Source organism: Rosa chinensis, chromosome 4 (genome assembly GCF_002994745.2).
Source record: "Rosa chinensis cultivar Old Blush chromosome 4, RchiOBHm-V2, whole genome shotgun sequence".
Lineage (NCBI taxonomy): Eukaryota > Viridiplantae > Streptophyta > Magnoliopsida > Rosales > Rosaceae > Rosa > Rosa chinensis.
In genome coordinates, this window is record NC_037091.1 from 45,097,269 (window position 1) to 45,121,007 (window position 23,739).

Below are 23,739 nucleotides of genomic sequence, written 5' to 3' on the forward strand. Positions count from 1 at the left end.
CAGCTGAATGCAACACCATTCACTGGGCTACTGCCAAGGTAGTCCCCGTGACACTGCTGGCCACTTATTATCAGCGGAGGGACTTCCTCCAACGGCGATTCCCCCGGCAACGCCTCACTTTGACAACAACAGCCACGCAGCGTTGCAGTCAAAACATGGTCCTCTAGGACAAGTAAGGGGACACGTCAACAGTCTTCGATTTCCCTGATCAGGCACGTTGACCCCCGCCACTTGGGTATCAAAGATTGGGCTCGCAACCCAACACCCTCTGCTCAGCGCAGCTCCCCTCAACACAATACACCGACCAAACGGAGGTCTATCTTAGCCCGAAAGGGTATAAAGTGTTTGCTCAATAAGTCCATGGTTGACAACGCACTGACGCTAATTATGCTCTTGCAAGTCTAGCGGAAGTAACGCTTCGAACCGCTAGGCAACCCCCCAACCAAGATTGCCCTCCTTGACTGGGGACTTGGGGGACTTGTACTTACATGATCATTTGCAAGCATAATTAGCTATAATGAACCACGCTCATGTTACCCCCAATGGTACCAAGTCCCGCCAAAGGAGTGACCTACTAGAACACAGCGCCTGAGCCCCGTCTTACCCCCAGATCACCGCTGACGCGCCACGCCAAGATAGCATCAGAAGCTCCAGAAGATGGGAACTGAAGCACATCAGTCCCACATTGAAAACATGAAGTAGATCAGCTCCCTCCTCACCTATAAAAGGTTCTCTCCTCTCTCCTCATTCATTAAGCATCTACTACTTACCTACTGTTACTTTGTCAAAATAAATACATTGACTAACTTAGGCATCGGAGAAGAGAAGACCGCCCAATGCGGTCTCCCTCTAACGCCCTTTATATTCACTTGACAGGTAGCGGAAGCTTGGAGAACTATCATAAGTAGCGATCTGCCAACTGGATCAGCGTTAACCAAGGTTCGGGCTACCGCCCAAATCTTAGACATTAACAGATAGTGAGGTGATGAGCTGGTTCTTCGAATACCTGCCGGGATCCATAGACTCATTCCATGCACTATCGAACGCTTTCCTATCACGGTTCATCTTGTTGGCCGCTGGACATCACAACACAAGCCAGTTGTTCAGCGTCAAGCAGGTTGCAGAGGATAGTACTAAGTCACTGAACATATTTGTGGCTGCAGACTGTGCAAATGAGTCAATTGATGCTCAGAAGGTGTTTGGTTATGCTCTTTACAAAGAAGGCAAGGATACAAAACTGACTTATCCCTTAGAGAAATACAGTTCAGATGTGGCTGGGAGAAGTTTCCACAATGGGCGTTTCATCCAAAGAATGCGTGAAAAAACCATGACTCTTTCAAAGTAATCCTCATTTCCCTCTAACTATATTACAAGTCTTTTATTCTTAGTGATTGTTGTATGTGATTACTCTGGTGGAACCTCTTTCAAGTTTCAATTGTTTACTCATGTCCCATGGAATTTCCATTGCAGTGTAAAATTGGAACAAGGATCAGTGACAACACTAATCGAGGAAAAGGGCATTGTTAAAGGGGTGATTTACAAGAACAAGGCTGGAGAGGAGATGAAAGCATATGCTCCACTAACAATCGTGTGTGATAGCTGCTTTTCAAATCTGCGCAACTCTCTCAGTGCACCAAAGGTAACAATGGGGTACCAACCTTGGCAAAATCAACCATTTGAACTCAATTTTACCACAAGTGTTTATTCTTTCGTGAGGCCAACAGAGTTATTTGTTACTGTTGCAGGTTGAAAGTCCCTCATGTTTTGTTGGTTTGATCTTGGAGAACTGTGAACTTCCACATGCAAATCATGGACATGTGATTTTGGGAGACCCTTCACCCATCCTGTTTTATCCTATCAGTAGCGCCGAGGTTCGTTGTTTGGTGGATGTACCCGGAACAAAAGTACCTTCAGTAGCTAGTGGTGAAATGGCTAACTATTTGAAAACTGTGGTGGCTCCTCAGGTATCTTTCAATAACTTGCTTCAGGTATCATTCACTAATATTTGTATGTCAGTCATGATCCCAGCATTAGTGGACCTTTCCTTTTTGTTGTCTATTGGGTTTGTTATATTCTTTCTGTATCATGGTAACGTTTGGTTCAGTTGGTTATCTGATGAAACAGGGTTCTTGGATTTAACTTGTTCTTTTTACAAGATCAAAGAAATAAGAAACATGTTGCTACATAGTTATATATGGTTTTTACAAGATCAAAGTAATAAGATGTTGCGACGTAGTAATGGTTGTACTCTTTTCCATCTGCAATTGTATGGGAAAACATCACCAATAGTCACTGAGTTGTGACTTATTTGACACTTAACTCACTATATTTTCAACAATATCACTTAACTCACTCAGTTTTACATCCGTTTTTCATTTAACTCACTGTCATTAATTCTGTCGTTAAAAGCTATTAAAATTGAGTGTATATTTGTCTAAACACTAAAAAAATACATTTCTAACTTTTTTTTTAAAAGACAATTTTTTTAGAAATTATATTTAAGTTAAAAAAATCATTTTTTATTAGAAATCTCAGAAATTTAAAAAAGTCTAATAAATGTAAATTGAGGGTATATTTGTCTAAACACTAAAAAAATGCATTTCTAACTTCTTTTTTTTTTTTTTAAAAAGACAATTTTTTTTCAAATTATATTTAAGTTAAAAAAAATCATTTTTTATTAGAAATTTCATAAATTAAAAAAAAATGAAAAAAAAGTCTAATAAATGTAGTTTTTTTTTAAGTTAAAAATGATTTTTACGTGTTGACAAATATACCCTCAATTTTAACGGCTTCTAACGATAGAATTAACGGCAGTGAGTTAAGTGAAAGACGGATGTAAAATTGAGTGAGTTAAGTGATATTATTGAAAATACAGTGAGTTAAGTGTCAAATAAGTCATAACTCAGTGACCATTGGTGATATTTCCCCGCAATTGTATTGATACCTATCCTTTTATAAATAAATTGTTTTATGTTGATTCCAAGCTTTGTTTGCACTACATATTTCATTACGTACGAGCTAAGCCTTTAAATTCTACTGATTTCAACTTTTATGATCCTTCAACTGTTTTCAACTTTGACTTGATTAGTTTACACTTGATAGTTGATACACATACCCACCTGAACTGAACTAATCTGAGGACTACTTGTATTTCAGATTCCCCCACAGCTGCACAGTGCTTTTATGGCCTCAGTAGAGAAGGGAAACATCAGAACAACGCAAAACAAAAGCATGGCTGCTACTCCTGTTCCCACTCCGGGTGCAATTTTGTTGGGGGATTCATTCAACATGAGGCATCCTTTAATAGGAGGAGGAATGACCGTGGCTCTTTCAGACATTGTTCTTCTCCGCGATCTCCTTAGACCCCTACATGATCTCAATAATGCATCTGCTTTGTGCAGTTACCTTGAATCATTCTACACATTGCGTAAGGTAAAGCTACTATTAGGATAACTCATAACTGAAATGTCTTTTTTATGCCATTGTATGTTCCAATGTGCCATTGTTTTTGGTTTCTTCTTTGCTGATAGTGTGCTTGGTTTTCATTGCAGCCTGTGTCATCTACCATCAACACATTGGCAGGTGCTTTGTACAAGGTGTTTTGTGCGTCACTGGATCCAGCAAGACAGGAAATGCGTGAAGCATGTTTTGGCTATTTGAGCCTTGGAGGTATCTGTTCATATGGACCTGTATGTCTACTCTCTGGTCTTAACCCTCGTCCACTGCACTTGTTTCTCCATTTCTTTGTTGTTGCCATCTATGGTGTCGGCCGCTTAATGCTTCCCTTCCCATCACCTAAACGCATGTGGCTTGCAGAGCCGACCCTGAGGGCTACCGCCTGAGGCAGCTGCCTCAGGCCACTGGCTCCGGAGGGCCTCCAAAGTTCTGTATATATGATTACAGAATAGGTATATAAAAATGTTCTGCGTTTATAAACACCAAGCAAAGTGTTGCTCCAGCGGGAGTGATCTTAGCCTCGGGAGGCCAACAAAGGTTCGAGTCTCCTTCTTGTCTTTTTATTTTTTATTTTTCCTTCAATCAGTTAAGTAACTTAAGTCAATCTCAATCCTTGGGCCCAATTCGAACCTAGGTTGCTCACCCATTCAGTTTTTTTGTTTTTTTTTCCTTTTCAATCACTTATGTTTGACTAGTTTTTTATTTCTCAAAATTTATGTAGGAATAAATGTTGATATATTTAAATTTATATAGGAGGCCACATTTTAATTCTTTGCTTCAGGCCTTTAGAATCTCAGGACCGGCCCTGGTGGCTTGGGATTCGATTGATCTTGGTATGGCAAGAAAAATATTTCCACTACTTTCTTGTCAACATTTTTGTTAATTACACATTCCCATGTACACATAACTGGCTGCTTATACAAGTCTTTCTGGTTTTCTATTTCAGAGTGCATCAGGCATCATATTCCCCATTATAAAGGGTGAAGGAGTTAGACAGATGTTCTTTCCTGCCACAGTGCCAGCATATTACAGATCTCCTCCTGTCCATTGAAGAAATGGCAAGAAGTGTACTTGGAGAAGAATATTGTTACGAAGATTTTATATTTAATTGATATGATAATCCAATTTGTATCAAAATAGCAGCATTTGTTCCACCCAGAAAGTAAAGATCAAGATGGGGGTCAATGCTAAAATTAGGAAGAGGAAATTATTCTTTATGAATTGTTGTTCTGCCTTGGTAACAAGTGAGAACCCATAGTAGAAAAGAATACTTCAATTCAGGGTTAATTCGATAAATCTCTTCATCCCACAATGGGGATATATATATACAAATACAAAGGAGTAGTCTAACTCTAATAGGAAACAATCTTTCCATAATTACAGGATATTCTAATTAAATAAAATCCTAATTACATACAGATTTACAGCGATTCTACACTCCCCCTCAAGTTGGTGCATAGATGTCTATCATGCCCAACTTGTCAACCGAGCTGTCAAATACCTTCCTGGACACTCCTTTAGTAAGAACATCAGCTAATTGCTCCTCTGAATTTACAAATGGAAAGCGAATAACCTTTCTATCAAGATTTTCTTTAATAAAATGACGGTCAACCTCCACATGCTTTATTCTATCATGCTGAACTGGATTATGTGCAATCTCAATGGCAGCTGTATTATCACAATGCAAATCCATAGGCTTTTTAAGCTTGTAACCCAGGTCCTTCAAGACATTACGAATCCACAATATTTCACACTCCATTTGCCATACCTCGGAACTCAGCTTCTGCACTTGATCTGGCAACGACTTTTTGCTTTTTGCTACGCCAAGTGACAAGTTCCCTCCAACAAAAGTGAAGTACCCAGATGTAGAACGTCTGTCCGTTTTATCACCAGCCCAATCTGCATCTGTGTACCCAACAACTTCCAATTCATCTTTTTTCTGAAACAGTAACCCTTTACCTGGCGCCCTCTTCAAGTACCTCAAAATACGAAAGACTGCATCCATATGCTCTTCATTAGGACAATGCATAAATTGACTAACAACACTCACAGCATAAGCAATATCATGTCTAGTATGTGAAAGATAAATCAACCTTCCTACAAGACGTTGATACCTCCCTTTATCAGTTGGCACTTGATCAGGATAGATAGCAAGTCCGTGATTCATCTCAATGGGTGTCTTGATGGGTCAGCAGTCCAGCATCCCCGTTTCAGCAAGTAAATCAAGAACATATTTCCTCTGTGAAAGTGAAATCCCCTTCTTAGACCTTGCAACTTCAATACCCAAAAAATACTTTAGTTGTCCCAGATCCTTCATTTCAAACTCCTTTGACAAATACTTTTGCAATTCATTTATCTCCTTCGGATCATCTCCTGTAACAATCATGTCATCAACATACACAATAAGAGCTGTAATCTTACCATTCTTGCGCTTGATGAACAAGGTATGGTCAGAATTGCTTTGTCTATATCCAAAGGCTTTCATGGACTTTGAAAATCTTCCAAACCAAGCTCTTGGAGACTGCTTTGGGCCATACAAAGACTTTTTCAATTTACACACCTTGCCAACATCACTTGGGTAATTCTTAACACCTGGGGGCATATCCATGTACACTTCTTCCTCCAAATTCCCATTAAGAAACGCATTCTTCACATCAAACTAGTGCAAGGGCCAATCTTTGTTTGCTGCAAGTGAGATTAGAATCCGGACATTATTAATCTTTGCCACAGGTGCAAAAGTCTCCTCATAATCAATCCCATAGCGTTGTGTATATCCTTTGGCAACCAACCTCGCTTTGTATCTATTAATAGTTCCATCTGCATTAAGCTTCACAGTAAATACCCAACGACATCCTACAGTCTTCTTTCCAACCGGCATAGGTACATGTTGCATTTTTCTGAAGAGCTTCCAATTCTTCATTCATCGCCTTGGTCCATTTTGGATTAGTCAATGCATCCTGCACGTTACTAGGAATCGATACAGTAGATAATTGATCAACAACATGTGCATGTGACCCAGAAATCCTATAGTTAGACATAAAATTAGCTATAGGGTATTTAGCTTTGGCTTTGATATCTGGTTCATATTGTTTCTTAGGAATTCCCTTGGTAACCCTTTGTGATTTCCTAGGTTCGACACTTTCTAACCCAGAAGACTCATCAAAGTTTAGGGGTACCTGAGGTGGATCATTCTGACTGGGATCTTCAGTTGGTGAGGCAGAAGGGGGAATATCTTGTGTGTGAGCTTCAGATACGTCTTGATTTTGTTTCAAATTATCCAGAAAAGTCGTCTCTTCTGTCTCGGAATTCACAACGCTCGGTTCGGCAGTTTCAGTAGTTGCATTCTCTGTTTCGGAATTTCTACCTTCAAATCGTTCCTCCAAATCTTCCAAGTCTTCAAAGACATCAAAATCAATAATAGAACAAGGATTCCCTTCATAACCTCTCTCCCCCTGAAGGGAAGACTGAGAAGTTCCTCCTGAGTAATATGGCTCTGATTCACGGAATGAGACATCAAGAGATATATGTATAGTGCCAGTAAGAGGATCATAACATCGATAACCCTTCTGGAAGTCAGCATAACCAACAAATATACACTTACGGGCACGGGGATCAAGCTTGCTACGTTGAGGCTTGGGAATATGAACATAAGTTGTGCACCCAAACACCCAGGGCTCCAAATTAGGCATAGAAGGGATGGTCAAAAGTGTATGAAGCTTCTGATGAGGATTCTGAAACTCAATCACCTGGGAAGGAGTACGGTTGATAAGATATGCTGCTGATTTCACTGCTTCGCCAATAGGACCGAGGTACATTCATGCCAAACAAGGAAGCACGAACAACTTCCATCAACTGCCTGTTCTTCCGTTCTGCTAAACCATTCTGTTGAGGAGTATAAGAATTGGAGGTTTGATGACGAATTCCATGTGACCGGCAAAACTCAATCATAGGGCCATTCACAAACTCTCCACCATTGTTAGACTGAAACACTCTGATGGATTGTTGATACTGAGTTGCCACCATTTTGTGAAATTCGGTAAACATTCCAAATACATCACTCTTATTCTTCAGTAATGACATCCATGTCATGCGAGTGCAATCATCAATAAATGTTACAAAATACCGAGCTCCAGAAAGAGAAGGAATTTTCGCAGGACCCCAGACATCGGAGTGAATCTTCATAAAAGGAACAGGACTTTTATTAAGACTTGGTGAATATGAAATACGGTGACTCTTGGCCAGTTCACAGATGTCACAGTGGAAATCCAAATCACTAACAACTGAAAACAATTGAGGTTGCAGCTTCTTAAGATAACGAAAGGATAGATGACCTAAACGGCGATGCCATAACCATACAGCTTCCTTCGCATTCTCTACCCCGTTGATCTGATTAGTGTCCCAAAAGATGCTTCTGTTTCTTTCCAGTCTCTGTCAGATCCAGATAGTATAATTTCCCCCTTCTAACACCATAACCAAGAATCCGTCGAGTCAGAATGTCCTGAAACACACAGAAAGACGGATAGAAGGTCACAATACATGCAAGAGCTAAAATAACTTGACCAACAGACAGGAGATTATAAGCTAGTGATGGAACAACTAAGACAGATTCAAGGGTTAAGGTATCAGATAAAGCAATAGAACCTTCTCCGGTGACCGGAGTTGGAGTACCATCAGCAGTAGAGACAACGTCTTGAGGGGAAAGTCTAAGGTTTTTCACAAGACTTGGGTCATTGGTCATATGGTCAGATACACCTGTATCAATTATCCATGTACTATTAAAAGTAACCTTACCCTTCATACCTGACTGCGCTACATTAGCGGAGGCATTGTCTAGGTAAACTTCCTCTTTAGTAGCAACAGCGGCCTTGCCCAGATTCTTTCGCGGTTTCTTGGTGAAGTCCCACCAATCAGGGTAACCAATCACTTCATAGCACCGCTCCTTGCTATGACCTAATTCCCCACAGATAATGCACCTTTTGTTTGTATATGGATTTGGTTTACCCAGAGGACGGTGTGGAGAAGGTCCTAAGAAGCCTGGAGGAGGACCCTGTTTGCGTTGGGCCATAATAGAAAATTCGGTAGTTACCGAATGCCCCATAGCCTGTTTCTCTGATTGCATCATTGAGAAATTCATGATTTTCGCAAGATTGGATTTTCAAGGGTTTCAAGATGGATATGAATGTTTTGGATAAAAAGGTAGGGTGATGGTGGTTTGAAATTCAGGATGGTTTGATTTCAACGGTGGTGGTACGCAGCGGTTTGTAGTATTCTTCGGGATTCAGGGTTCAGGATTCAAAGGATGCAGCGCAAGTTCAAAGGATTGAACTAGGCTATGATACCAAGTAGAAAAGAATACTTCAATTCAGGGTTAATTCGATAAATCTCTTCATCCCACAATGGGGATATATATATATATATACAAATACAAAGGAGTAGTCTAACTCTAATAGGAAACAATCTTTCCATAATTACAGGATATTCTAATTAAATAAAATCATAATTACATACAGATTTACAGCGATTCTACACCCATGAACTGAAACTTGTACAAAGCTCAATTAGTGGTAAATTATCCACATGATTTTTTGGATACTGGCTTATTTTCTTTCAAGTGCATGCGGCTGCGAGTAAACTCATTTGACATTTTATAATGGTCGTCATTATTCATACTTCGAGAATGTAATTTGGTTAAGGCATATATATAAAAGTATAAAACATTATTGTATCCGGCAGTAATGCTTCCATTTCATTTTGACCATGAGGTTCATATATGCCTCTGAGGTGGATTACATGCTCTAGTTCTTAGCTTTCTTCACTCTCCAAGTTTGGTTTCTTGGTATTTGAGAGTGACACTGTCATATGATGGAGTGTATCCACTTCTGCTTATGTAGGTATATTCAACTCATATTTGCCGGTCAGCTATAACAGAGGCCTTGATATACTTGAATTGGGATTTGGTTTTATGTTCACCAAATGGTCTAAGAATTTCTAATCTTGTGTTAAAACACTTTGCTCAGCCTTCTGGTGAAAGGATCAATCAATTATAGTAATTTCTATTAGAATAGGAATGTACTGTTACATATACCAGTTGAGGTTGTTAACAATATTTGTGCTATTCCTTTTCCTCTTGCGCATACTAATGATGAATTCATTAAGGGCTGCATGCTTTGGAAATGGATTTTTTTTTTTTTTTTAAGTTTGCTACTAATTTAGTGGCAAAAGATTTGGTGAAGTGGATATTATCCAGAACAACAACCATGTTGACATCCGATTCGATCATACAGAAGCTCATCCTGTAGTGGAGTGGATCTTTACTTCCAATATTAAAAAATTTCAATAGTTCTGAAAAACTACACCGAGTTCGTATGAAAATCTTGAAACCAATCATATTGTATATTAAAGGGGAAACTTGAAATTCTTGTAAAAGCATGTAATATGTAATCTTTGCAAAACATATTCATTCAATTACCTTAAGCACACAAGGATGAGGTTGTGATTCCAGTACATACATTAAATGGGCAGTGGAGAAACTCATCAATACACACCGTTTAACATCCACTAACATGTCTTGCAATTTCATTTAAATTGAACATATGAGCACAGGGACTCCTAGGCACACGGCGGAAACCAGTACAGGAGTAGAACCTGCACATTGTTCCAGAGTAATTAATTAAAAGCTTGCATCAAGTCTCTACTTGCATCATGGTCTATACTCTATAGAACCATAAGAATTACTCTCATGGTATGGCTAGATAACAAAAAGAGGCCTGTGTCCATGGACATTTGGGGACTACCCTGTGTCTATCCCAGTGCTGACATGGCGGAAAACTCCTTAGCTCTGAAATATGGATGAAAAAGAAAAGAGAGACTTTGGTAAAAGAAAACAGAGGATAAATTCAAGGAGACAGAATAAACAAAAAATAAAAAAGGCACAAGGAAATAGATAGATATATGCACCAAGATAACTCACAGAGGAACTTATTGCTTTATTTGGAACCATCACCCGAAGCAAGTTGGCCAGAGCCTGACTTCAGTTTTTTTTACTTATGATCAGCTGACTTGCTGGAACCTGCACAATTATAGCTCCCTTTAGCAAACATCTCTTCAAATTTGTTATTGTCTCTCACCCTAGTAAGGATGCTGAAATGAGTTAAACATTCTCAAAATATCATGATGATCATAGCACTAGCAAGCAATTTTCTGAAAAGCATAAGCTTTGAACATGAAGGAGATAATCATGAACCCAAAGTATTTCGAAAGGCTCTATACTGCTCTGCAGTTCAGAAGGACACACACATAAACACAAGCTGAACTCATATCTTACTAAAGAAAAGCAGCTACATTCACTTAAATTTTCACAGAAAGAAGATGAAGACTTATTGAACAAACTTCTAATAAAAGTTGCGATTTAAGCTCTGACTTATTGAACAGACTTCTAATAAAAGTTGCAATTTAAGCTTAGGTTCTTCCACATACAACACGTCTCTCAAGTCGGGACTATATAGCACATTCCATAATGCAAAATTTACATATGCTGAACTAATGGAGAATGGCAAACTAAATATACAAGTTAATTCTGTATCTTCGTTACAATAAAAGTATAGGCCAAATTAGTGGACAAAACCCTACCACAAGTAAAAACTAAACCGGAAAAGAAAAAAAGACTTGCAATAGAAACTGTAGCTAATCTATGCATAAACCACTCAAGTATCATTTACTATGTACCTTATTACCTCCTCTCCATTTGAAACATCAGGGAGTGAAACAAAGCAAGGGCAGTATGCAATTGCACGAAATCGAGACTGAGTTTGAATTATCCCAGTTCGTGAGACAGTCTTTGTTTCTTGATTATAACGAACCACCACCCGGTCCTTGTATGTCATTAGGATTTCCCCATCATTGAAGAACACAATGGGTTCATATGCATTATGCAGGACATGGCCAACCCATGGAAACAAGTTTTCAATGACAAGAATTTTTGTCCAAGACTCTTGGACACCATAATCCTTCATAACCCACATGTCAAATTCACTATTATGAGCACCAAGCACACATAAGAAGAGACAACCTTTTAAAACTCCCAACTTCAGATGATTATAATGTTGGGATAACTTCAAATGACCTTTGAATGGTGGGGCAAGTGGTCGAAATTGTTCTGCCTCAAAGTTGAAAGACTGTATAAACTGAGAACCGTCAAAAGAGTAGGGAACCCAATGAAGAGCTCCATGCAGAAAAGAATTGAACGGTACCATGGAAAAACTGCCATTAGGAGCCTTTCAAATGCTTCTCCAAACTCCTGTACCAATGGTGTATATCTCAGACTGGCCATTGGAGTATGTTTGCAAGACCTTGTACTCATTGGTCCTGGCATTAAAACCAAGTCCAACAAATACGAACAAGCAGGTCATACTCTTAGCAGGAGAAGGAATGCTAATATACTCCCAAAATTGGATTGCATACATACAAGCCATCATCAAGCCCCTTAGCCAAACAAACTAATCCATTGCATGAATTTATCAACCTAACTTCAGAAGCATCGGAAACTGGCAGGATATTTGGGGGAGCAAACCTCATTCTTTCAACTCGCAAACGAGAGCCAGCACATTTTTCTATCTGGATTAATCCAAGTCTCCTCTGTCCTTTTGCACGGGGATTGGTCCTGATCAAAATGCCGATGGGTGATCTTAGACAGTGTACATTAGCAAATTGAGGGTCACAAATTATGTGAAGCCAGTCTTTGCAGACGCCCCTACAATTGTAAAGGGCCTTGATGGAAAGCCTAGATAGAATGTCCATTACTAAAGCTTGTGGAAGTTCCTGTATATTGAAAGCACCTTTGGGTTTCCAGTTTCCTCTTTTCCTGGGATTCATAGGATTTCCAATCTTTTCTCTAGGCATTTTCCTCTCTGGGTTTATGAATTTCAGACCAAATTCCTTACAGACTTACAGCTAGTGGGTCGTTGCAATCATAATCTCTTATTCCTGTCAGCCGATATTCAATAGTGAATCCTACAGTTCCGATTACAAAGTTCAATTGAAAATGGTAATCTATAAAGAGAATAACTTGCAGAGTAAAGTCTTCAATAACCAATTACTATAAGTTTATCACAAGGAAAGAAAACTTACCAGCCACAACTTTTCGTTTACTACGTCGGACTTGGATCACACTTTAATCTTAACTCAACTGCAAACAATTCGACGGAACCTGATTTGGGTGGGAGGAAAAGTCAAGCGGAACAACAGTTCTTGATTTGGGTGCGGGTGCAGGTGCAGGTGCAGGTGCAGAGAGATATAGCCAAGGGCTTTATATGGATGAAACAAAATGCCAAACGGTGGAGACCGTAGAGTACCTCATTCTTTTCTTTGTTTTTTTTTTTTTTTTTTGGATGGGGAGTGTCAACTAGTTCAATAGATGTGCATGGAAAAGCAAGAATTCTAAGGCCCCGTTTGGGATTGCTTCGATTTTAAAAACATCAGCTTTTGTTCAAAATTTTAGATTTCATCGTGTTTGGTAAATAAATAAAAAGCAGCTTTAATTAAAAGTTATAAGCCACTGGCAGCAAATTTTAGAAGCAGCTTAGAGATTGCTTTTAGAAGCTATTGTAGATCAAAACACGCTCTGCAGTTGTTTTATGTACTGACAGCACTTTTAAAAATATTATTTACCAAACACAAAACTATTTTAATTCACAGCTGATTATTCTCACAACACAGCAGCAGCAGTTTTTTTTTAAAGTCACAGCAATCCTAAACTAGCCCTAAGCTCAGAAACCCTATAGATAAAAGCTTGATTAACCTACATTTTACACATAGTAACAAATAGAGCCCATGCAAAAGCCTAAAAATAACCAAAACAACCTTACATCTAAAGCTACATAGAACTGCTACCGGGAGACCAGTCGTCATGGCCAGAGTGGCGGAGCCAGAAATTTAGAGTTACTGAGCCACAAAAATAAAATAATAATATCATAACATAAAAAATCTTGGAAAATAAGAAGAAATTTGTGATTGAGGTATTGTTGCAACTATGATTTTCTATTTTAAAGAGTTTTCCAAATCACCATAAATTAACAATGAGTGACGGAGCTAGAACTTCATTCTAGGTGAGGACCTTTAGAAATTGAAAAGAAAAAATTTAAAGCTCAAAATATATATCAAAATTTTAATGAAATCCGATAAAAAAATTTGATAGAAATATTATACTCTAGAAATAAGATTAATTTAAGATAAGAATATTGTTAAAATTATGTCAAGTTTATAATAGCAAGCGACATGAAAAAAATAGTAATACTAATAATAATTAATTCTGCAAGCTAGAATTAAACTTTGGAAAAAAAATAATGAAGTTAGCAAGAATCAAACCCTAGACCTGAAAGGTAAGAAAAAAGTGTCAGACCACTACACTGTGCCAGCTAGTTCTAATGCTTGATACTCTAATCAATTATATGGTGAAAAGCTCGCTGGGTCAAGGGACCCAGTGTGCCTCTTTGTGGCTCCGCCACTGGTCATGTCTGCTGACCACCAAGCTGAGAGTAGCGTCGACCAAAGCTTCACTTTCGGAGGCCAAAGGTTTGTCCACCATCATTCTCCATACCTGAACAGTCTATACAAGAAGGATAAAGGTATCAAAAGACATAAAAACTGCTATCGTGATGGTGGAGACCACCAAAGAACATAACACCACTGGTCTGGCTACATCCACAAACATCGATAGAGTACTGGTACAACAACAATTTTCAAGTGTAGAGTTAGGTGTATAGACCTAGGTTGAGACTACAATAAACGAGTGTGAGGGTAGGATTGTGGAAAAAGAAAAAATGGGATGGAAAATGAGAGGGGGAGCTGTATGAGGATGAAAGAAATAAAAGTAAATCTGGGCATTTGGAGAGAAACTGAGCTAAGCAAAGAAAAAGATAATGAAAATGAGACATAAAGCCTCAGATCTGAGACAAAGCTCAGAACTCAGCACAGAGGGTGGAGAAGGCGTTGTCGACTCTCAAAAAGGCTTGTGACTTAAGTTTGACATTTATTTACTGTTGATAATTATGACAGGACCCGGCCCAAAATTCACTATGAAATCTGAGATGGCCCTGCGGACCCACTTTTCAAGAAAATTCTACCGAAAATTCGGCAGAATATTATCTAAAAGTGAACAACCCAAACCTGTAAAAGAAATAAAATCTACACTTCTAAACACGTTCACCCTTATCTCCTAGAGCCAACTTGCTCCCCGCAACAACTAACTCCACCACAAGAACAACACGCATCAATACAAATCCAAACCGACGATCAATACTACAATATCTAATATTTCAAGTCTACAACAACAATTATAATCTCCATGAAATTCTAAAGTCGGTTCATAAGCCCATATATTACAAACATCTAATAATTAACATCAGAGCATTCTAAAGGAAATTAAAAGAAATTACATCAAGTAGGTTAACGGGTAACCTACGAATGAAAGATGGCAATAGTGGTGCTAAGCCTCAACTCCTAAAGTAGAACAGCAACTTTGCGAACTAGGCATTGAAAACAAAGGGCCTAGGCGAAAGCATGCAAAAACATTAGCGTGAGTGGACAAAAAAAACTATTTGTAATAATCGAAATGAAAGAGAAATTTATACTTTCCCATGTAGTTTCCTTTAAAAACCTCCATGAATGCAACGTCAATGAAACACTTTTCTTTAAAACTAAAAATTTTGAAAAAACGAACCAGGCTCTCTGGTTAAGCATAAAAGTAAAGGATAAGAAATGTCACCATACAGTAAAGCGAGCCTCCTCAGCTCGGGTTGGAGCCTCCCAGGTTGTAGTAATAGCCTCCCAAGCTAAAGGCTCAATTGCAACCACAAAGTATCGTGAGAAGGAGCAATAAGCTAGCTAGCAATAAAATATAACAACCCAAGTATGGTGAAGAAAGCAATTTTGAAAACCAAGATAAAATAATTCCCCAAAAATCTCGCCTAAAAATAAATAATGTCGAACCAAAGCATGAGTACGATTCCCAACCGCACTTGAAACTACTAATAAAGACCATTCTCGAAAAATATGGCAACAAGCGCAAATACTAAATTTTATAAGATTTCTCAATTTTCTAATATAATTAAATGAGATTAATGAAAGTCCATAATTTAAATTCATAATCATGTTTTGGAAATTCCTCGGAAAACTCAACGTCTTATAATATCCAACTCATTTAAAATTCTGAAAAATCATAGTAGAAAATCAATCCAAGTAGTAGTTCACAATTCATTTCCAAAACCAAACACATGCCCAAGAATTAAAATAATATTTACACAAAATAATTGCATGCATATCAAATTTTAAAACAAAAGTCCACTCACAGTATCCGGCTAAGCATGTCGTCAATCAAAACTCTCCTCACTTGGAATCTCCCCACGTCCTGTACAAAGCAGCACTTATGAACAACCAAACCAAAAACCGAAATTTAAGTTTACATTAATTAGAAACCAAACCCTAATCGTCGACCCCAAACCTAAAAACTCATATCCTTCTTGGATTCAACCCAAACTTCACCACTAACATTGTTTCATCGATTTAAATGTTCTAGGGCAGAATCGAGAGAAATTCAACAGTTGGATTTCTGTAAATCGACGATCGAAACTCTGAACTTCGAAACTTTCCGATAGATACCAAACTTCCTCCGATTTCTACCCAAATCATATCCACAAGTTCTACATACTAAACTCACAACTAGCTAAAGTAGAAGGCCGAAAGCGGCCCCACGCGCCCCTAAAAGAGGCGGCACGTGGGCTCCACATGCCACCAAGTCAACCCCTGATTCGGGTATCAAGACTTATGCCAAAATCTTTCTCTCAACAACCCTAACCACTTTCCTAACTACAATAAAGTCAAATTTGAAGCCAAAAGTCCGGAATTTACCTCGAAAGGGAAAAGGGGGCCGAAATCTTCAAAGTTTCGATTCTCCTTGTTCGATTCAAATTGGTCCAAGTTATTTGGAGGGTTTGCTAAGCGCCCTAAGAGCTTCAAAACCCATGTGGTATCACTAGAATTGGTGGCCGGAAACGTGATTTCCGATTGGGTCAAGAATTCAGGTCTGTTAAGATGTTTCTTGGCTCGAAACTCCTTCCACGCTCCAATTTGGTTGAAGCCACCACCACAGAGATGAAGAGGAGGTTGACACAGTTCAGATGGCACTGGTGGTACGCCGTCAGGTGGCCAGACGGCAAAGATATCGCGGGGTTAAGCTTCCAAGTCGAGAATTTAGGGTTTCTACTTTGGGCCGAGGGTGAAAAATGACTTACCATTTTCTATAGGTCCGCTTTTATACCCCCTTCTCAAAATAGTAACTTTACTTTTCGAGCTCTAACTTTCACATACGAACTCTGATTTGGAAGTGCCACGTATCCACATATTCAGTTTATCGTCCTCTACGACTCTCAAGAAAAAATTTCTTTAAATTGTTATCCTATAAAAAAATCAACTAGAAATTGAGGAAAGTAAAATTTAAAGTAAATGACTTGAATACGGTAAGGGGGTGACTAGATATTGGGCATGTCAGATTATTTATATATTGACAGACAATATATATTTTGGTTCGAAGAATGTTTTAAAATTTTATGATGCCGCTGCCAATTAGTGATGAGATTGGTGTGGGTAAATCAATGTTTCAGATGAAACTGTCCACTAAAATTACATGTTTGATCATCAATTTTTCGTTCACATATCAACATCTCCACTTTTCAGTTTTTATTCCGTACGAGTAGATCACTTATGCAAATTTTCAGCCAAATTGATGATCGTTTATGTACCGAACCAGATCAAATCAATGGACGAATCGAATATGTTCAATCTGAACCCTTCGTGTTGATAATTAGTAAATCATGATCATGAATTCCCAAATGATGATCAATTTGGCAAAATTGATAATCTAAGAGTAAAAAGCTCCAAAAAAGTCGGAGCGAAACTGAAACCTAAACCTAGGTTTCGTGAGCAGTGCGGCGGCGTCTCTTGGCTCCGATTTGCAGCAGGGTGCTCCGGCGTCGTTTTCCAGACAAAGGAGGACGAGACTTCGATCTCGGGTTAGACGGTGGTGTGACGAGTCAGGTTTTGGTTCTTTCGGGCTGAGTTGTGGTCGACGGCCGCGGTCAGCATCAGGCATGCGGGGGAGGCTCTTCCTGCATAATCGGTTTTCCACTCGGAGTGAATCGGAGTCATTCTTTGGGCGGCAGGCGTCCGGCTTCGGACTTTGAAGTGGGTCGTGTTTTAGCGGCGGCATTTCTTTCGCCGGCTTAGACCAAATGCAAGGTCTTTTCCAACTCTCATGATGGGGGAGGGTCGCTGGCGGCCGCTTGAGCTGTGATGGGCAGAGGCTGCTGCTCGGAAAGGTCATCTCCCGGTCAACTTGGGTATGGGAGATGATGGGTTGGGCAGTGGGCTTTTGGGCCTCTGCTGATCTGGAGTGATATGCAGTCTGGAGAACTGGGCATGTGGTTCAGTTCCCCTTTTCTTTTACACTTGGGTTGGGCTCGGGTTTGGACTTTTTGGGAGGTGGCATGTCTTGCTCTTTTACCCAGTACTTGTTCCTAAGATGTTGCTATGGCTGGGTTGAGTGTTGCGACGTACACCAAGAGGGTCTTAGGCGTCAAGATGTTCAGACCAGTGGTTCCATCCTAGGACAGTGTAGGGCTAGGGAGTTTTTCCAATTCTGTATTTTGTTTTCAGCAGTTCTTTTAGGATTTTAGTTTTTTTGGAATTTCTGTTTTGGATTTTAGTACTCTATGAGCTTGCATTGTAATATGAGGGGTGCTTGTACCCTTCATGCTTGACCGAGCGAGGTCGTCATGATTTCTATCAATGAATTAGTCTTCTGTTGCCCTAAAAAAAAAAAAATTCATGTTTGATCATGTGAATTTTCGGAATAACAGTGGACAATAACAAGTTCGATATCCTGCTTTTACCATTGCATCAACAGATTACATCCTTTACCACATATTTTTATTGAGGTTTTGCTTCTAAATTGCTACTTAGAAGAAAAATTCACCTAAAATAATTTCACTATAGGGTGAGCCTCTAATTATGAATTTAAAATGAGAACTAAATTAATAATGACTTTAAAACCAACGGTTGGATGAGTGGTCTTAATTTCACTTGAAATATTAATTCTACAATACACATATTATCCAACTGTTTAGGATGAACGCTAAAACTAGGAAGAGGAATTTTTCTTTTATGATTTGTTGTTCTGTCATGGTAACAAGTTAGAACGCATGAAGTTAAATCTTGTACAAAGCTAGATCAGTGGTAAATTATCGACATGATTTTTCGGGTCATTGGCTTGTCTATTTTCAAGTGCACACGAGTAAACCAATTTGACATTTTATGATTGTAGAAAGTAATTTTGATAAAGCAGAGAAGGTAGATTGACTCTTTTGAAATTGACTTTTCTTATCACCAATGGAAGTCATTTTTCCTTCAGCAGAGGAGGTAGATTCACTCTACTAAAAGCAAACCTAACTGGTTTACCTAATGCATGTTCTTTCCGGTTTCAAATGTCATTCTAAAGTCACTTTTAGACTTGACACAGAGTGCAGGAAATTTTTCTGGGGCAAGGATGTTTATGACCCCCCAAAAGCTTGACCGGCCTCACTTACCAACAAAATTGATTGGTCAGATTAGTTCGAGCAAAGTACCTAAGAAAGTACGGTTTCCACACTGCTAAGAGAACTTCCTCCGCCTTATGGCTTGGAAAGGATATTCATCATCAAAACGTTCGACAAATTGTTGGGAATGGTGATTCCGTTTCTTTTTGGTGTTTTAAATGAGCCTATCTGTTTCATTTGGCTAATTTTCTTAGTGCTGAATTTCTGATAGATATCTTATTGATTGGAATCTCAAAGTGCCATTTTATACTGTTACATATACGGATATACCAGTTGAAGCTGTTAACAATATTTGTGCCATTCCTCTTCCTCTTAGTAAGACTAATGATGAATTCATTTAGGTCTGCATGCTGTGGATTGGATGTTATTCTTTCAAGTTTGCTACTAATTTACAGGCAAAAGACTTGGTGAAGTAGATATTATACAAAAGCTCATTCTGTGGTGAAGGGGATATTATCTTTACTTCCAATATCAAACATTTCAATAATTCTCAGAGAAAAAACTAGCTCGTACGAAAATCTTGAAACCAATCATATTGTATATTAAAGGGGAAAGTTGAAATTCTTGTAAAAGCATGTAATATGAAATCTTTGCAAAACATCTTCATTTAATTTCCTTAAGCATAAAAACATGGTATTGTGATTCCAGTACATAGATTAAATGGGCTATGGAGAATTTCATCAATACACACCGTTTAACATCCACTAACATGTCCTGCAATTTCACATAAATTGGACATATGAACACATGGAATCCTAGGCTCACAGAGGGAAACCAGTACAGGAGTAGAACCTGCAGATTGTTCCAAAGTAATTAATTAAAAGGTTGCAACAAGTCTCCTCTTGGATCATGGTCTATAGAACCATAAGAATTACTCTCATGGTATGGCTAGATAACAAAAAGAGGCCTCTGTCCATTGACATTCGGGGGATACCCTTTGTCTATCTCATTGCTGACACGGCAGAAAACTCCTTAGCTCTGAAATATGGATGAAAAAGAGAAGAGACTTTGTAAAGGAAACAGATAAAATATATGCACCAAGATAACTCACAGAGGAACTTATTGCTTTATATGGAAGACCATATCCCAAAGCAGGTTGGCCAGACCCTGACTTCAGTTTTTTCGACTTATGATTAGCTGACTTGCCGGAACCAGCACAATTATAGCTCCCTTTAGCAAACAGCTCTTCAAATATGTTATTGTCTCTCACCCTAGTGAGGATTCTGAAATGAGTTAAACACTAAAAATATCATGGAATTGCCAATGATAATAGCATTAGCAAGCAATTTTCTGAAAAGCATGGGCTTTGAACATGAAGGAGATAATCATCAAACCATTATATTTTGAAAGGCTCTATAGTGCTCTGCAGTTCAGCAGGGCAAACACAAACGCAAGCTGAACTCATATTTTACAAAAGAAAGCTGCTAAATTCACTTAAAAAGAAGAAGAATAAGCTTCTAATATAAGTTGAGATTTAAGCTTTCACTTATTGAACAAACTTCTAATGTAAGTTGTGGTTTAAGCTTGGGTTCTTCCACATACAACACGGCTCTCCAAGTTGGGACCATATAGCATATTCCATAATGCAAAATTTACATATGCGGAACTAATGAAGATTGGCAACACTAAATATACGAGTTATTTCTGTGTCTTTGTTACAATAAAAGTATAGGCCAAATTAGCCGACTGAAGACTACCACAAGTAAAAGTTATACAGAAAAAAAAAACAAAAAAAGGCTTGCAACAGAAATTGTAGCTAATCTATGCATAAACCACTCAAGTATCATTTACTATGTACCTTATCACCTCCTCTCCATTTGAAACATCATGGAGTGAAACAAAGCAAGGGCAGTATGCAATTGCACGAAATCGAGACTTGAGTATGAATTATCCCAGTTCGTGAGACAGTCTTTGTTTCTTGATTATAACGAACCACCACCCGGTCCTTGTATGTCATTAGGATTTCCCCATCATTGAAGAACACAATGGGTTCATATATATGCATTATGCAGGCCATGGCGAACCCATGGATACAAGTTTTCAATGACAAGAATTTTTGTCCAAGACTCTTGGACACCATAATCTTTCATAACCCACATGTCAAATTCACTATTATAAGCACCAAACACACATAGGAAGAGACAACCTTTTAACACTCCCAACTTTAGATGATTATAATGTTGGGATAACTTCAAATGACCTTTGAATGGTGGGGGAAGTGGTCGAAATTGTTCCGTCTCAAAGTTGAAAGACTGCATAAACTGAGAACCATCAAAAGAGCAGGGAAACCAATGAAGAGCTCCATGCAGAAAAGAATTGAACGGTGAGTACAATGAATGTACCATGGAAGTGCCACTAGGAGCCATTCCAATGCTTCTCCAAACTCCTGTACCAATGGTGTATATCTGAGACTCGCCATTGGAGCATGTCTGCAAGACCTTGTACTCATTGGTCCTGGCGTTAAAACCAAGTCCGACAAATTTGAACCAGCAGGTTATACTCTTATCAGGAGAAGGAATGCTAATGTACTCACCCAAAATTGGATTGCATACATACAAGCCATCTCCAAGATGCCCCCTAGCCAAACAAACTAATCCATTGCATGAATTTATCAGAAATACCTCAGCAGTCAGAAGCAGCGGAAAACTGGTAGCCATAGGCTATTTTGTGGAGCAAACCTCATTCTTTCGACTCGCAAACGAGAGCCAGCACATTTTTCTATCTGGACTAATCCAAGTTTCCTTTTTCCTTCTGCACTGGGATTGGTCCTGATCAAGATGCTGATGGATGATCTTAAACAGTGTACATTAGCAAATTGACAGTCACAAATCATGTGAAGCCACTCGTTGCAGACGCACCTACAATTGTAAAGGGTCTTGATGGAAACCCTTGATAGAATGTCCATTACTAAATAAGCTTGTGGAAGTTGCTGGATATCGAAAGCACCTTTGGGTTTCCATTTTCCTCTTTTCCTGGGATTCTTAGGATTTCCATTCTTCTCTCTAGGCATTTTTCCTCTCTGGGTTTAGTTCCCTTGTGAATTTCAGACCAAATTCCTAGGTTACAGCTACTGGGTCGTTCCAAACATTAATATCTCTTATTCCTGTCAGCCGATATTCAACAGTGAATCCTACAATTCCGAGTACAAATTTCAGTTGAAAATGGTGATCTATAAAGAGAATAACTTGCAAAGTAAAGTCTTCAATAACCAATTACTATTAAGTTTATCACAAGGAAAGAAAAGTCACCAGCCACAACTTCCCGTTTACTAACGTCGGACTTGGCCGGGAAGATACGGACTACACTCTTAAGTGAGCTGCGAACAATTCAACGGAACGGTCGGAACCTGATTTGTAGGGGTGGGCGTGGTGCGGTTCGGTTCGGTTTGAGGCCCAAACCTCAACCAAATCACTTTTTTCGGTTGGCCTATATATCAAACTGCAACTGCATTACAAAAGGGCTGAACCGATTATTTAGGTTACACCATTTTTCGGTGCAGTGCGGGTCGGTTTCGGTTTGGAACGATTTATTAATTTCAACTAGAAAGAGAGGGACAAAATCAGGCTTATTTTTACCTAACAATTTCAATAAGGCATAAATAAATTTTGAATGCATTTAGAGTTCACACAAATCGGCAAATATCACCCAAATATCAAGCAACTTGCAGAAAGACCATAGCAACTTATTACACACACAAATATATATATATATATATATATATATATATATAAATGATCAAGCAAACATAGCAACTTATTACAAACTGAAAACCTAATCAAAAATGGATTTCTTATATATTGAAAACCAACATTTCCATCAATAAAGAAATAATAAATAAATAAAATGTAATTAAAATAAATTCGGTGTGGGTCGGTTTAAATCGGGCGGTTAATGACCCGAAACCGCAACCGAACCGCTTTTATACTGTTCGGTGCAGTGTGATCATAAAACGAAACCGATTTAGTTCAGTGCGGTTACCGAACCGTTTTTTCGGTGCTGTTTGGGAAGGTAACCGCATTTTCGGTACAAAATGCCCACCCCTACTTATTTGGGTTGGGTGCACAGAGATATAGCCAGAGGCTTTATATAGAAGAGAAAAATTGTCAAATGGTAGAGTACAATCTTCTTTTCTTTGGTTTTTTGTGAATTAAGTCCGACATCTATTTATATATTGAGGGACAATGCATTTCATGGTTCGCAGAAATTCTTATGATGCCACCGATTAGTGATGAGATGGGTGCGGCTAAATCAATGTTACATTTGAAAATTGGGTTCCACTAAATCTACATTTTAGTTCATGTAAAGTTCTCATCATCTTTCTTTTTGTATCGCACTAAACGAAATAGTCTAACGAGATTACAACTTATTGAGTTTTTATTTTATAAAATTAATGATATCGATGAGATTTCTATTCAAATATTTCTTTCTAAAACGTATTGACTTGACTTCATAATTAAGTAAGACCACCACTCTGTAAGTGAAACCCCATATTGATTTTTACACGAGATTAAGAATAGATGAAATTTTTATAGGACCCACTTTAGGATTAGCAATAAGAACTCTTAATGAAAATGAAAAAGAGATATAACAGCCTTTGGATCCCTCTCTCAGGTTCTAACGTTAACTCGCCTATAATAAT

At 38.6% G+C, this 23,739-nt stretch overlaps 1 protein-coding gene and 1 long non-coding RNA gene across 4 annotated transcripts; one reads left to right on the forward strand and one right to left on the reverse strand.

Annotated features, from left to right (window-relative positions):
* The first annotated feature begins 985 nt into the window (after positions 1-985).
* Positions 986-4,683, forward strand: LOC112199392 (squalene monooxygenase SE1). Its single transcript, XM_040518764.1, has 7 exons — positions 986-1,341; positions 1,471-1,639; positions 1,746-1,964; positions 3,157-3,432; positions 3,552-3,805; positions 4,265-4,289; positions 4,403-4,683. Exons 1-7 carry the CDS (start codon positions 986-988, stop codon positions 4,505-4,507), a joined length of 1,404 nt encoding a protein of 467 aa, XP_040374698.1. The 3' UTR covers positions 4,508-4,683.
* Positions 4,684-9,887: 5,204 nt separating this feature from the next.
* On the reverse strand, positions 9,888-12,723 carry LOC112199994. Of its 3 annotated transcripts, none has more exons than XR_002936121.2 (4): positions 12,583-12,723; positions 11,182-12,115; positions 10,427-10,584; positions 9,888-10,294 (listed from the first exon to the last, which is right to left on the reverse strand). It is a non-coding gene; the product is annotated as an uncharacterized LOC112199994 (long non-coding RNA). The 3 variants fall into 3 exon arrangements; XR_002936120.2 differs by having other exon boundaries at positions 11,182-12,438; XR_002936119.2 differs by having other exon boundaries at positions 11,182-12,465.
* Between the last annotated feature and the right edge of the window lie 11,016 nt (positions 12,724-23,739).

Bases quoted from the DNA above. Each gene is read 5' to 3' on its own strand.
- LOC112199392 (XM_040518764.1), top strand. From the start codon at position 986: ATGAGCTGGTTCTTCGAATACCTGCCGGGATCCATAGACTCATTCCAT. The intron at 1,965-3,156 runs GTATCTTTCAAT...CTTGTATTTCAG, and splicing joins AAACTGTGGTGGCTCCTCAG to ATTCCCCCACAGCTGCACAG. The intron at 4,290-4,402 runs GTATGGCAAGAA...TTTCTATTTCAG, and splicing joins TTGGGATTCGATTGATCTTG to AGTGCATCAGGCATCATATT.